This window comes from Paramormyrops kingsleyae, chromosome 22, assembly GCF_048594095.1.
Source record: "Paramormyrops kingsleyae isolate MSU_618 chromosome 22, PKINGS_0.4, whole genome shotgun sequence".
Taxonomy (NCBI): domain Eukaryota; kingdom Metazoa; phylum Chordata; class Actinopteri; order Osteoglossiformes; family Mormyridae; genus Paramormyrops; species Paramormyrops kingsleyae.
In genome coordinates this window covers 13,686,719-13,702,221 of record NC_132818.1, presented here as the reverse complement: position 1 = coordinate 13,702,221, position 15,503 = coordinate 13,686,719, and the positions used below count along the sequence as shown (strand labels likewise).

The 15,503-nt window shown below is 51.5% G+C and overlaps 1 protein-coding gene across 18 annotated transcripts in view; it reads right to left on the bottom strand.

Annotated features, from left to right (window-relative positions):
• The window catches only part of rbfox1 (RNA binding fox-1 homolog 1), a 270,001-nt gene that overhangs the window by 45,634 nt on the left and 208,864 nt on the right, over positions 1 to 15,503 (bottom strand). For 2 of the 18 annotated variants that reach the window (XM_072705289.1, XM_072705292.1), the window contains exon 1: positions 506 to 641. The exons of 15 other annotated variants lie outside the window; for them this stretch is intronic. In XM_072705289.1, the coding sequence (XP_072561390.1) occupies positions 506 to 538 (33 nt within the window). In that variant the 5' untranslated portion in view covers positions 539 to 641. Of the gene's footprint in view, positions 1 to 319; positions 475 to 505; positions 642 to 15,503 lie in introns of those variants that run through there. One more of the 18 variants, XM_072705284.1, reaches the window with a different exon arrangement.

Genomic DNA, 15,503 nt, shown 5'->3' with positions numbered 1-15,503 from the left:
CTTCCGAAGCGGATTTAAACTCACCTTTCATTCCCATTTCCCAAAAAAGCACCACGGCCCGGCAGGCTTAAAAAGAAATCTGCCATCCTCCACGTTAGACGAGTTTCAAAGTGAATTTGACGCTGAAACTTTCTCTGGTTTTGATCAGCGGGAAGGCAGCCGACCTGCCGAGCCCCCCCTTCCAGATAACGGAGACACACTGGCACGTCCCGGGAAGGAGCCGGGGTGGGGAGCAGCCAGCCGGTGCGCTCTGCATGCCCTGAAAGCCGAACAGCATCACGAGCCCCATAAACACCGCTAGCCGTGGCTCTCGTCTTACCGGCCACTGAAACGGCGCGATCCTGAGCAGGCGGCGGGATGGAGAGGAGGAAGAAATGGAGGGGGGTCCGAAAGCAAGAGGCGGCAGCGTGGAGAAGGGGGCTGCCGTGGTCCGTACAGCGCAGGCACAGACAGAGACAGAGGCAGAGAGGCACGGCGGCATGGCGTGGGGACAGAAGAGCGATACCTGCTGCACCATCTTGGCCCCTTTCTCCTCCATGAAGCGAGCGGCTGCCGGAGCGGCGGGGGCCCTGCATGCGCCCGGAGCCAGCCAGCAGTAATTACCGAGGGGGGAGAGCGCTTCCCGGACATCGTCGGCAGCGTGCGCTGGGGGGAGGCCGTTGCAGCTGGCTCAGCCCGCCCCCTCTCCCCCCCCCACCCCCGGTTGCGCTAACATGCGCACGCACACACGTGGCGAGCGTGTGGGCCAGCCAGAGCCCCGCACAGCACCCCCCCAGCCTCTCTCGGCACACGCTGCAGGTTGACAAACGTTTTTAATTTTGCGGAGCGCCTCACTCATGGGACTGCTCACATTCGGCGCGATTAAAAGTATAAATCGGCCCAGAACACCACCCCCCCCCCCACACACACACACACCCCCCCGGCTGTGGAGCAAACTGTCACTCCGAAGTGGGTCAGGCCGCCCAGCTCCTTGCCGTCCATGTATTCCCTCAACACATTCAGAAGCAAACAAAAACAACAATAAACAAACAAACACACTAATGACGACAAACAGGGCATGTCTCTGCCTCCCGTACCATGTCAGCCACGGGCCGTGAGCGAGATCGCATCCTGGTGACACACCCAGTGTGACACAGCTCACCGCCGGCTGCTCCGGAGTTAGCCAGCATCACTGCTAGTCCAGCCATCATTTGGAGAGGAGGGTGCGGAGGGTGAGCAGACCGCTGCTCCCCCGCAAGGCCGCTCACATCCCCTGACAGCAGCAGGGCTCGTGCTGGGTGCTCGAAAGGCATTATGGGAATCTTTTTATTTAAAGTCAAGGACCCAGAATGCTTACATAACATGTGCCGGCTAACACAGGGCTCACATACATGTTAATATTTCCCAGTCACCCTGACTCACACTGACTAATTATAAATAATGTTTACCTAAGTCATGTTCATTAACATTTGGAAATAATTATAGCAGCTTGCTCTGTTTTGTCTGTGTGTTAAGACAGATAAGGGCCGGATTAGAAGCACGTGTGATTGGCGGGTGACTGGGGTGTTGTGGGGGCAAGTCACCAAGGTCTTGGACACGCTATAGACTCTCCAGAGCAACCCTGGCGAGACCCTCAGGAATGAGCGCAGCAAATGGAGGCAGGAGACAGACAGGGGGAAATAAAGGGCCACTGGGTCAGAGACAGCCGTGCGTGAGGGGCCCTTCCTGGCAAGACGCTTCCGGACAAAATCCGTTTTAATCCTGAGTGGCCTGATGAGTCAGCGCTGGACCTTAACGGCTTGCGTGCATATCACTGCACATCTAAGCTGATTTGGGGACGGCAGACTTCCCCCTCACAGACAGACAGCCAATAAGAACCGGACAAGAAGGCGTATGGAAGGGGGCAGGAAGGTGATGTCATATCCAGGGCCAATGCCCACACATCCAGCCTGTCAGCGGCTCATTTCCCACAAGGCCCCGCCTCTAGCATCTCTGTCCCTCCCTCCACTGCACCTCATTAGCCCCGGGGCGCCACTACCCCCAGATGTTCGGTGGCTCCACACACTACACCTCCACTGTTATGTAAGCTCAAAGTTTGAACAACACATATTACTCCCGAAGCCACAATTGCTACTCCACCTGCTTAGTCAAAGCCCTCCTCCACGTGGAGTGGAACCAACACAAGGCCCCAGCATATGTGATGCCCCACACATACAGCAGGCTGCAGGGTGACCCCCCACACATACAGCAGGCTGCAGGGTGACCCCCCACACATACAGCAGGCTGCAGGGTGACCCACTCCAGGACCCCGTCACTGACACATTTTCGGTGTAACAGAGATGCGTTACGATGCACGGATGTTTGAAGGCCCCGCAGAGAAAATGGCCTTACATACCCTCAGCCAGCAGGGGTCAGCAAACATGGGAATGTGCCAGGTGTCCCCACCACTTCCACGGATCCAAATCAGGGGCGGGGGGCAAACAAGCCAGGATTAACGGGCCAGTCTGGTCCATCGGACGCCGGAATCATTCCTTCCATTAGCGCATTAGCCCATATTAGTGTGGCAATGGTGGGGGGGAGGCTTTATACCATGGTCGGCATTACACCACCGTGCAAATGAAGATGTGAAGAGGAATAGGTTCATCAATCAGCCCAGCTGCGTGGGGGGCACGTGTGGGGAGAAGATTACCCCCCCCCAGCCCCTGCAGGCGCTCCCCCGTCACACTGCCTCTTTAATTAAACATCTGAAAGCACTCGAGACGCCGCCATCGGTGCTGAAGCGCGGCCGGGTGGCCATTTGTCATGCGGCGAGCTGTCCCTGCACCCGGGCCTGCTCCACCTTAAAGGGGAGCTCTTAAAGGGGCGGCAGCACTGGTATGAGCAACACTGGCACCTGAAGGGGGGGGGGGGGTAGGAGCTGCTGGCGTAATACAGGCCATTAAATTGTCTCCTTTCTCTTTTTTTCTCCCCCTCCACCCCTCCCTCGCACTCTCTCTCACTTTCCCGTAGTGGCAAACAAGTCCCATTGTATCCTATCAGATTTAAAGGCAGATTGTATCTGTGAGTCAGGGGATTTGCCAGTGCGTGGCACACGAGCCAGGCTGGTCCGGATCCTGGCGCAGCTCGGTCGTCCCCGAGCACTTTAATTAGCATTAACGGCGGAGCCGGGCTACACTGCGCGCCGTAACACACACCGGCCCTGCCGAGCCCGTGCCAGTCGCAGGCAAGAGGAGGTGCTCCACTGGCCAGTGCGGCGCCCGCCGGAGCCAGTGGGTGGGCGGCACTGCAGTGCGGCAGTGAGGTGGTTGTGCAAACGCACTTCAGACGAGGCTCAGGGTACATTCAGAGCACGACCGGCTCCCAGCAGCCTTTAAACATACCCAGAGCAAAAGTTACACTGGGTGGGGGGCAGGGAGGGCTAGGCACTAAATGTTCCCCTCCGTATGTCACATGGCCTGGCCCGCCCCCCCCCCCCCCCCCATTGCTGCTGTCCCTCCCCACAGTACATCAGCTCTCAAGAAGAACATGACGCCATGCACTATGTCTATACTCTGTTTAAAGCCCTGCACCCCCCTGGCCCCCCACCAACAAAACGTGTGTTTATTATACCTGTTTACGCAAATGGCTAAAAATAACAGCTGCGAGTCGCCTTAAATCTGGCCAGCGGGGCGGCTGATGTCACACTGACATGGTGAGATCTGTGCTCAGAGGTCGCGTATCACCACCAGTCTGACACCAGGATGTGCAGATTCCTCTCAGACGGCGACGGGCAGACAAAGAGAGCCAGATTTGTCATTTTTATTTTTACTTTCATCTTAATTAATCTCATTTAGTTATGATTTTAGACAGGACAGGAATTCACTACACACAGGGCAGGAAGCTACTAATGCTGGGGACAGGAAGTCACTATACTGGCAACAGGAAGTCACCCATGACATCATACCACCAGGTCCGTAAGTTGTGTCAGAAATCACAGGATTCTGAGCTCAAGTGCTTAAATATGAGAGGATTAAGCCATGGACAGCTACACCAAGGGCGTCCAGCCTAACATCGAGAAGGATGTACTTTCATACCGAGAACGACCAGGTTAGGTGTCCATCAGTTATACACCGCACAGATTTATCAACTCCGCTGGCTCTGAGACGCACTGAGGCTCAGACAGAGAAGGGGTTATGGAAAAGATCCCCCTAGAGGAGACCCCCTGGGAGCCCGAGATGCACTCGGATTCTGGTGACAGGAAGCCTTCGTGGCTGGTCCATCTGGACACTCACAGGTGCAGGGGCCCCCCAATTGTGAAATCAATCCTGCATTCCAAGTAGAGCAGAGCTCCTTCATGGTGAATCCCGTGTTCTGGACTACCTTCCTATCACTTCCCCCTCCGAGCCACTCTGGCTGTAACTGGCCATGTCCCTCGACCGGCTTCCCTCACGCGACACAACACCAGAGAACTTACACAATAAGCAGGTGTGTTTCAAGAAAGATCCCAAAATTGATGGAAGCCCCAAATATAGCCAGCTGGGGGCATAGTGGTTAAGGAGCTAGACTTCTGAGCAGGAGTGAACGAGACCTGCTGCTGGACCCACGGCTGTGCTCTTTAGCCTGAAGAGACATTGGATGTGCAGCTGAGGGTCAGAGTGGCACGTGAATCACTCTGTATAAACACTCACAGCATTTCTAACATAAATAAATTCACTGCAGACACTGTCAGCATCAGCATTTCTTACACAGATTTCAGAGGAACCTGATCTTGCCTGTTTCTATTTTCAGAGATAAATCTGGTCGTGATGCCATTCAGATGAAAACAGGATTGCAAAAAATATATCATGAACGGCACCAACTCTAAGAAACCAGGGTTACATTCAGATGTTCACCTCTCCACACCACAAGCTCTGTGTGTCACCAGGGCTGCATGAGGACACGTAACAATGTGCGCAGCCAGCACGACATCCGGAACCTCGAATCTCAACGCCCACCAAGGCCGACCGCTGACCACACAGACCGGGGTGCAGGTTGGGTGCAGCTACTGATGGAAGCCATAAGCCTGCACGGCCTTGGAGAACACAAGGTTCATTTGCTTCATCTGAGCTGATAATATCTGCAGGACCCGGTGAAACACAGACGGATCATTTAGAACATGTGGACTGGCTAGGGTGCAGTCGTACCTCTACACTAACATAACATAAAACAACACAGGAGAATACAGCACAGCACAACATAAGGTAAATAAGCACCCCCTTTCTCAGTAGCCAGAAGCTTGCATTGTGCATTTTTATCATTTTTAAGTATACTTCAGCTTTGAGTGTTTGGCAGTTACTACAAATAGCACGGAGCTGTTTTTGGAATGGGGGGGAGGAGGAGGGTAGTGACATCACGGCAGAGTGAGGAGCCCGACCCTGGAGAGTTTCTTCTGCCCATGCCGGGCCGGGCTGGGGCGGGGTGGGGCCACGCATCACGGGCTCACTGGAGGCAGCAGGAAGCGAGTGCTCAGGGACCGGCCCGTGCTGTGAGGCCTGACAGCTGTGCTTTCAGCACGACCCACAATGACCCGATCCAGGGCGCCGGTCCGCTCCCATGGGGTGCATCAGCAGGGCACCTCAGAACATCGCACACTAATCATTTATCCATACAATTCAGTGAATACTTGGTATAATTTATATGCTAAAATTAAATTCTGCCCCAAGCAAAATCATAAATAAAAATATTGCTTCCTGTATGAATTTGGATTTCTGAACCTTTTTGAAATGTCCTCTGATAATGTTAAAATGCATTTTAAAATGTATGGATTCTTTAAAAGCAGAATACAAACTACACCGTGTTAAATTATTTAAACAAACGCTGTTATAAACACTGTGAATATGGCGGCTGAGTAGTGCTGGCGGCTGCATTTCTGCCGTTTCTCCGTTTCTCACACGATCTCCTGATGTTTGTGTGTCACTTTCCTCCCACAGTCCATAAAAACGCAGCTTGCCCAAATCGGCGTCTCCGCATTGCCCTCAGCCAGTGAAGCGTGCACGTTCGTGCCCCTGCACTGATGAGCTGCTATAGAAAACATCTCACATGAAACTCCTCTGGGTCACAGCCCCTTTCAAAGTACTTTAGACAGACTCAGTGCCATTAGATACTAGCTAATAAACAGAATTCAACTTGTTTAAGCTTTTCTCTATATGTTGGTTACCAATGGCAACAGGAGATTGCCATAAATAAGCAGGTCGCCCGGGACTAACCGGCCCCTTAACGAAAATCAGTCCTGATGCAACGTAAAGGCTAAAAACTAAGAAGTGAGCAGCATGTGACACAGCATGTGATGTATCATGTGATATGGCATGTGATGCAGCATGTGACACAGCATGTGATGTACAGTATCATGTGATATGTCATGTGATGTATCATGTGATATGGCATGTGATGTATCATGTGACATGTGACATAGCATGTGGCAGTTAAATCCAGATGTGGAAACAACTAGACATATGCATAGCCTTGGCTCTTAAACATATCCATGGCTCTAAAATGGCTTTAAAATGGAGTTTTGTTACCACTGAATGCCAGGAAAATTCAGCTTTCAAAAAGAAACAGCCATAATAACATGATGCACTGGCTCCCGTTACGCAACAGCGCAGCGTTCGGGCAGCAGAGCTGCCGCCCTGCCCACGGCTTGGTCGCGGGCAGCTGCGTTTATTCCCCATGAAGCGCCATCCAGCCAGGCGGTGCCGGGCGGGCGAGGCAAGGAGGCGGCAAAGGCGCAGCGCATGACTCAGGGAATCCTGGGGGCTCACATGGGGGTCGCTCATCACACATTCCCATTCTGGGAAAGGTCACCACCGAGGTCCAACTGCTGTCCTGGATTCTCCTCGCGATTAATACAGGGGTGCCTTATATATAGTGGGGGGGGGATCCCTAGGTGGTCGGCCTGCTGGGAATTGTAGTACAGATATCCATACATTAAAAAATAAACTACAAAAAGGGGCCTACAGATGGAAGGAGCCAACGTGGTTAGGGTTAGGGTCCTGTGCTGAGCAGCCGCTCTGGGAATGCGGACCGGCACACTTCCATGTCTATCTGCAATTTTCCACTTAAACCCCAGCTTTTAAAGGGGGTTTCTGACCCTGCGACTGAGTACATGGCCCTGGACTGGAGATCATGTACCGGCTGAGCAAACATTTAGGATTCATAGCAGCGAAGGGCAGAGAACCCCCCAGGAACAGGCTACATCTGCTGAGGGGGCTGGGGAGGGGGCTTCCTACTATTGATTGTGGAGATGATAAAGCATGACGAGGTCACAACCGTCCTTCAGAATTAGGGACAGATCTGATGCCTGCCCGGTGCCGTGCGCCAGCAGCAGCCAGGTTCACGCTGTTTATTTGGTGGTACCCCTGATCCATTTAGGCGCCAGCGCTTTGTTAGCTCCCCCCCCAGGAACACGTTAAAAATGTCTTCCCCACGTTTCCAAGGCAACTCTAGCAAATGGCCAGCTAGCAAGGCTGGATGTAATTAAATCTGACAACATTCTGACTCCAACTTTACACGGCTTCGGCTTGCTTTCCGGAGCTGGAGTATCTGAAGGACACCCCCTCCCCCCACTTCCCGCTTCACTTACATCACTCAGGCACACCGGGTTCGATATGCCACATCACCGCAAAGCACCAGCAGAAGGCCCAGGCTTGGCCCGGCCCGGCAGCTGTCTGGTCTGGCCCCGGAGACCGTGCTGCTCTTCCCATAAGTCCTGCGCCCTTGTACTGGGGAGGCTCCCCCTCTCATGACAGCCAATAGCATGTAGCAATCACACTTACAGGAAATAAGCCCACTCCAGTGGGCCGGGGGTAGGAGGGGATGGGCAGCATGTCGCAAAGTCAAAGCAGAAGGCTTAAGGCGGGTAATTGAACTGTCAGGTGGACGATTCCCCCCCCCCCGCCCCCAGCACTCAAAATCTTTATCATGTTTTCAACGGCAATTTCCGAACTGCCCATCAATCTCACAGTGAATTATTTAATATTATTTAATATTCCCTCATTATGGTTCAGGTGTGGCACCCCAGCATTAGCACCCTGGCTGACAAACACCACGCAGGAGCTTCTACCCCCCCCCCCCCCCCACCCCCGGCTTTGGGCTGGGATCAGCAGTGGAAGATTAATGCTCTGGGTTCCTGGTGCTACCTGGCCATCACGAGAAAATGTTCTGAAATGTTCACAAGTCCCATTTAAAGAGGCACATCACGGTGAACGATCACTACTGTATAACCCAGAAGCCGGCAGTCGGCAGCGAAACGATATGAATTTATCTGTCGAACCGGATTTCTGGATAACATCAACAATTCCAGGTTTTCATTTTTTTTTTAATAATAACTACAATACTAGTGATCTGGGATCATCTGAAATGTAAAAATAACGTATAACGCAATATAGTGCATGGCTGTGAACAGTCAGCAGAGCTGTGCAGGCTGCAGGTATTACCTGTAGATAGCTGTGCAGATAGCTGTGCAGGCTGCAGGTATTACCTGTACATGTAATTTCACACACAGTGCACACATTTTATGCACTGTAATATATAGTATATGCAAATCGATTGGAAAATCGACAAAACCAAAGAGAGGACAATTCCAGGGAGAGGCGTGACAGATGAAAAGAGCAGCCGTGCCGGTACCAGGAAGCCCTGCGCCCCCCCCTGCCCCAATGCCTCCCCCATTATCCATACCCAGTTGCGTAGCTTTATGTCTGGTAGAGCAGGAAAGCCATGCTTGGCTAGTTCATGCGTGTGGCTCTGTAACTGCAGCACCTCCTACTGGCCATCTGCATATCTGCGCCTGCTGTCCTCTACAAAAACACACTCATGAGTTAAAAGCTTTGCATAGAGCGGTCAAGCTTCCTGCCACTCAGCAGACGCATGTGTGACAGTACACCCACTCTACTGTGGTCTTTTTACCCAGCATACTGAGCGTGCTCAGTCATCCGTCAGCTGTTTTGATGTATTATTGCTGGTAGCATAATTATGGTTGCTGTTACAGCTATCACTCTTATTGTTTTATGTCCCCCCATCCTTTACCAAACAGGAAAGGATGCCTGACCTCACCACTGCAGCCCAGGTGGGCAGCAGCGAAGGGGCCACCAACAATCACGTCTGTGGTGTCCCAGAGCCCCAGACAGGGGTTGGCTGCTGCCGGACAGCAAGGCCGAGTGCTTTGTTAAGGATGCATGCGAGGTAAAGGCAGTCGGCGGGAATGACGGCGGAGGGTGAGGTCATGCACAAGCCGTGAGCTTCGCTCCCACCCCTAATGAGCGACCCGGCAAAGCAGAATGACAGCATTCCTTTCTGGCTTCCCACAGCTTTGCACAGCTCATTCCGGAACCGTGCTGCTTGGGTTGGGGGGGGGGGGGGGGGGAGTACAGCCCGCCAGCAGCCCGGGAGCGCGACCCGATGCAGGCTGGGCTCCCATTACCGCCTCCGACCTCCCAGCCCACCCCCACAGACGTGGTGCACAGCTGCCCAGCGGCTCCTTTCATCATCTGCAGTCGTCTTGTTCTTGCCCAACTTCATCCTTTTTCATCATTCCTTCTGCACCCCCCCCCCCCCACCAACGTCTCCCGAAATGTCTGCCCAACCCTTACATTTTACACAATTTCCTCCTCTTTTTAATCTCCCCTCGAGCCCCTCCCCCCCATCCCCCCCTTTAATCCGGGGTGCTGGAATTCTAACACACCCAAGTACAAATTCCATAAAAAAGCGTCAGAATTTCCCCCTTATCAGCCGAAGCCTCGAGGAGGCCGCTGGAAGAACTTGTCGAAGCCCCCCCCCTCATTAAAAGCCCCCCTCCAGCAATGCCGGGCCCTCTCCTCCACTCTCTCTCCTCCGCTCTCCCTCCCTCGCTTTCTCGCTCTCCATCGCTCCCCATATTACACACTTGCTCTCCTCGGTGTGGCCGCCGTGCGACTCTGGCGACTCTGGTCGGCGCCATCGTTCCAATCTGCCACTCTTATCGGACACCGTTGAACAGAGAGGGTCCTTCATGCTTTATTCGTCTGTCCCCCTGGAAGGTTTACTGGGGCGGCTCGACCCGACGTATTTGTTTTTGGGCACGACGGCATAATGTACGTTTCAGGATGTTCGGCTTACCCTTAGGCTGAGTGGCCTTTAGCACACCAAGACATAAACGCAGATTACCATTCCACCGTTAAGGCTGTGATCACTTCCTTAATTTACAGAATTAATTTCCCGTAGCTTCGTTAAGTAAAAGCGCAGCTGAACATTTAGCTGTTGAGGGAACAGGCTTGATCCACGCCAGTGAACAGTTCAGATGGGAAAATGAGACACCCACTCACAGGAGATGAGGACAGATATCAGGAGCCAAATGACTCATGTGCTTTCATATGCGATAATGGGTTCAAAGGTCAGGTGCTTCAAAAACAAGTGTTGTGCATTTCTTTGTTCACTGGGAATTATAACGGTGTTAAGATCACCGTGCCGTAAAAAGTAATAATAATTTCAACCTCACCTCATTATAATAAACAGAAATTGTGGTAGACTTGCCCGTATCATCATAATAAAATTAAATGCCATTCACCTCACGGGGATAAATAACATTGTTAATTTCACCTCTGCTTCTGTTAAGAAGAAAAAAAAACCAGCTCCCTGCTGCTCAGGAAGGGTAACGGTTAATGCGCTGAGCGCTGTGGAATCTAGGCTAGCGTCTCCCTGAAGGTCTCACGTAGGCCCCAGCGTGTGGCGCCATTATACCGTACGGGCCAAAGCTAAATTAATGGTGCGGGGACGGTTTTATCCGGAACAGACGGCCGGGTGTTAATTCAGCTGCCACTGCCGCCCTATTTCACAGACCGGACATGAGGTCAGAGGCACTCTGCCGCCCCGCCGAACCCAATGGGCTGTGAGATCCAATATTTAACCTGGAAGGTGGTTTGGTTACTCGCGGACACCCCCGGGCTCTCTGACAGAGCTTTGAAGTATGACTCGCCGCGCGGGAAAGCAGGGCTTGGGAAATGCATGCACGACAGCACCCTTCAGCAAACGTGGCGGATGTGTCACAGTGAACACCGAGCCACAACGTCAAGCCGTACCTGAACAACCAACCCTGAACACCAAGCCTGAACTGCAAGCTGCTCCTAAATGCCACGCCTGAACACCACGTGGCAACTGAATGCCAAGTCTACAAGTTAAATGGCGCGTGAATGCCGAGCCTCAACGCTGATCTAGAACACTGAGCCATACCTGCACACAAGCTGGAACATCAGCCCTGAATGCTGAGCTGTTCCTGTATGCCAAGCGGCACCTGAATGCCAAGCTCGAACATTGAGCCGTCCCTTAAAGTCGAGTCTGAATGCGGAACCTGAATGCCAAGCGGTGCCTGAACGGCAAGCTTGAACACGGAGAGGTGCCTGAACGCCATCACGCTCTTTAGCAAGCAGAACAGATACGGGAATCGCGTGGATTTGAACATACATACTCCAGAAGCTACTTAGCTCCACAGCAAAGGAGAACCAACTGACCTACATTCAACATTAAATGAACTAAATATTCTATTTTAGTACATATGATATATTTGTAAGCTTATCTTTAATTAAAACGGGGAGAATGTGCTTGTAGCCAATTAGACCTGAAGAGAATATTTAAAATTTTTGACTGTATCCAAAGTGATGCCAGAAGATTAAGTAGGAAACCTTCCCACCTCGGAACATTTAGTTAGCGAGTCACTGGAATAAAAATATACTATGGTGTCACATACAATAACAAAAGTTTAGTGCTGCTCTTCCAAATCTGTTCAAACATTGTGCAACTGTTATGTAACCACCTGCCTACTCACAGGAGTGTGTCCCACATATTGCCCTTTTAGCCATACAGCGCCCCCTCAGGGTCGATTATGGAGATCCCACTACAAGTTTCTCCTCATCACAATTTTCAGCTCTCTATTTATTTTTTCCAAAGCCTCTGCACATTTGCTATATTGTCACCATCTGCTTCATAAAGGAGCACACTCTGCTAATGCTACAGAATGCTAAATATTCCCACCCATGTTTACCGCACATAGTAGCACAGTATGCTAATGCTACAGTATGCTAAATGTTCCCACCCACATTTACAGCACACAGTAGCCCAGTATGCTAATGGTTGATTATGCTAAATGTTCCCACCCACATTTACCGCACACAGTAGCACAGTCTGCTAATGCTACAGTATGCTAAATGTTCCCACCCACATTTACCGCACACAGTAGCACAGTCTGCTAATGCTACAGTATGCTAAATGTTCCCACCCACGTTACCGCACACAGTAGCACAGTCTGCTAATGCTACAGTATGCTAAATGTTCCCACCCACATTTACACCACACAGTAGCCCAGTATGCTAATGGTTGATTATGCTAAATGTTCCCACCCACATTTACCGCACACAGTAGCACAGTCTGCTAATGCTACAGTATGCTAAATGTTCCCACCCACATTTACTGCACACAGTAGCACAGTCTGCTAATGCTACAGCATGCTAAATGTTCCCACCCACGTTACCGCACACAGGATCACAATATGCTAATGCTGCAATAGGTTAAATGTCCACGCATGGTTCATAAAGGACACAGAAAGGAGGTGCTTCCTAAACACAACTTATTAAGAAGAGCAGTGGTTCATGGCCGTGATCACCAGCAGACAGTGATGAAGCGCTTGCGTTGGTATGCCTGAGGGAGAAGGCAGTTAGCTCAGCCTGCAAAGGGTGAGTCAGCTAATTTAAAGAGCGGCGGAGGGAGCCCTGTGACCGTGTTGGGGTGCAGGCCGCGGACGAGCCGCCCGCGTCTGCACAGCCGCTGATCTGGGCTTCCAGCCACCAAAGCCAAGGCAGCTGAAATGTTGACGGGATCTTGCTGTAGCGCAAAGCGACCATGCTCCCCTGCTGGCACCCAGCACGGCTTAGAGTGAGCCGTCTCGAGAAGCTCGTGCTAGCATGCTAATGGCAGCTGCTGGGCGCCGTTCAAGGGCGCGGACCCGACAGCTTTCCATACGTTTTCGGCTGGCGTTCACCCACTTCGGCAGATTCAACGCTCCCTTCCTTCTTGCTGCTTTTGTATGTAATGAAAAGTGTCTTTGTTTTTTGCCCCTTGGTGTGTGGCACGATGGCCATATCTGGCAGTTACAAACGCCTTTCGTTTTAGCATCAATTAGCCAATAATATCTCTGGGTGTACAGAAAATGCCGAGAGAGGGGAGACACAGTTCTCTAGCCTAACTACCGCGACATTTTGTAAGTGAAAGATGACGACGACATGCAGCTGACACTGAGGTCAGAAAAACAAATATTTACTTCTAAAATTCAGATCAGAACAGTAACACCTCCTGGTGACATCACAGGGTAATTTTTTTTTTTCCTTTTTGAAAACAAAGGTACATGCTGGGAATGACACGGCGATGAATGCAATTAACATGGTATGTTATCATACATGGGCAGAGTTCCTCTACAAAACTGTAAAAAAAATGCATATGAAAGCATTATCAATGCTCTGCCTTTCCATGTGTCAGGAACATGTCACCTCTCACCTAAATAGGGCTAAATCCTACACCATGGATGCATTCTTCAGCGGGACAACAAGCAGACAGACTCTGATTTGATGACTTGCCCCTGAAAACACTCCCTTGTTGTCAAGCATGGTTATTTTACTTTATTGACAATAAAGTCTCCTTGGTCAGGGAAGCAACCTGAAAGCCCATTAAGGCCTCCTCTCATTTGTAAATTAAGTGGCACACAAAAACAGGCCGGGTTCTAAAGAAAGCCTCGCTCCATCAGCTTGGACCCGTTCGGACCCATTCAGACACGTTCACACCAGTTCCAGTGATCTTCCTGGAAAGACCCTGACACACTGACACTTCCTGGTGGCAAAGGCGGTAGCTTTCACGCGACTCCCTTTAAGATAAACAATCCAAGGCCTGAAAGCTTAAAGACGCTGCCGGTGAGCACAATCAAGTGCAACAGAGGAGGTGGGAGAGAGATGGGAGGCAGGGGGGACAGAGATGGAGAGAAACCAGCAAACACCCTCCTACAGATACACACCTTAAGTTAAAAGTCACTAGTAGTACATTACCGGAGTGAGCAGTGGCTCTGAATGCATCTATTAGCAGAGAATCGGTCACATGTCAGACAGAGGGTTCTTTTCATAGGAAGCCAAATCGAGCTCCCTACCCCAACCCCCCCAAACACCAAGCCAGGAGAGAGGATTACAGGAGCGGGAGCAAAGTCGGGCTGGGAAATGGGATCAGAGTCAGAGCTGGAAAAATATACTCTATGCCGGATTCCTGAATGACCAACACTGACTATATTTTTTGCCAAAGAAACCTGCTGGCAAAATCGGTGAAATGCCTAAAGCAGGTAGAGAGTTCACCGAGGCACTTGTACGTCACAGTTTAAGCTCCCTCATGGACACCTGACGCTGCTCGCCAAACTCCCCAGCAGGTCCGCTTCTGGTGACTTGATCAGGCTGCTTAGGCTCCAAGACGCAGTCGACGATCTTTCTGAACATGATCCTGTGAGGTGCTGATCTGCCCTCCCAGAGGGGCCCCGCCACCCCTCCCTTGGAGAATTATAATGGCGCCGCTCTCCCATCTTAAACTGCCAGAAAGCTCCATCCTAGGTGTCACACTGGAATGTTCCAGAATTTCCACTCTCAGTACTGTATTCAAGGCGGACTCCTTTATTCCCTAAATAACTGCTCTTTATCCATAGCCCTTGTCCCTCCTCCCTAAGTGATCCACGTCCATACTGAGCCTCCCTGGTATCCCGCAGCTTCTGCTCGGGGTTCTCCCCCCTCTGGTGTCTTCAGACACCGCAGATGCGTTTTTAGACACTGCAGATACAGGGGTGCGTCTCTTGGAGTAAATGCAGACTGCGCCCTGTGGGATACATCAAGACTAGGGGAGGTTGCCTCGAATCCGTCGTGCCCTAGGGGGTGGTCTTCCCCCATTTAAACATGGTCTCTCCATCTGCCCTTCTCTACATCTGTTGCACTTGAGCGAGTTTCTTCCTCCCTGTGAAACTGATACACAGCCACAGTTAACTTGTCTGTCATAAAAATCGCAGAACAATCCACAGAATGCATCACAGCAGAGACGGATTTACAGCATGATAACAGACACAAAGTTTAATGAAAACGGTGGCCGCTGGCGCAGGGGCGCCTGTCACACCGCCAATTGACACTAATCCAATCAGGGCTGGCACGTGCCAGGTGCAGACAGACATGTGACCCCCTGGAAGCCAATGGGAAAGTGGATGAACTGGGGAGGGAGGGACCTGGAGGAGGAAGTGGAAAAGCACGGGCAGCACCTGCACGTGCGCTGACATCTGGAGGTGTGACGGGGGCTGGTCATGTTGGGCAATACGAATCCGTCCTGTGTATGTTGCAAGATGCACGATAAACAGTCACCCCCGACACATTTACTGCAAGATGTTCAGATAATACCAGGGTTAAATACTGTGACACCAGAGCGATGGCGCAGAATTTTAATAATTGTGTGAGTGAGTGGTGTACTGCACCTTCACT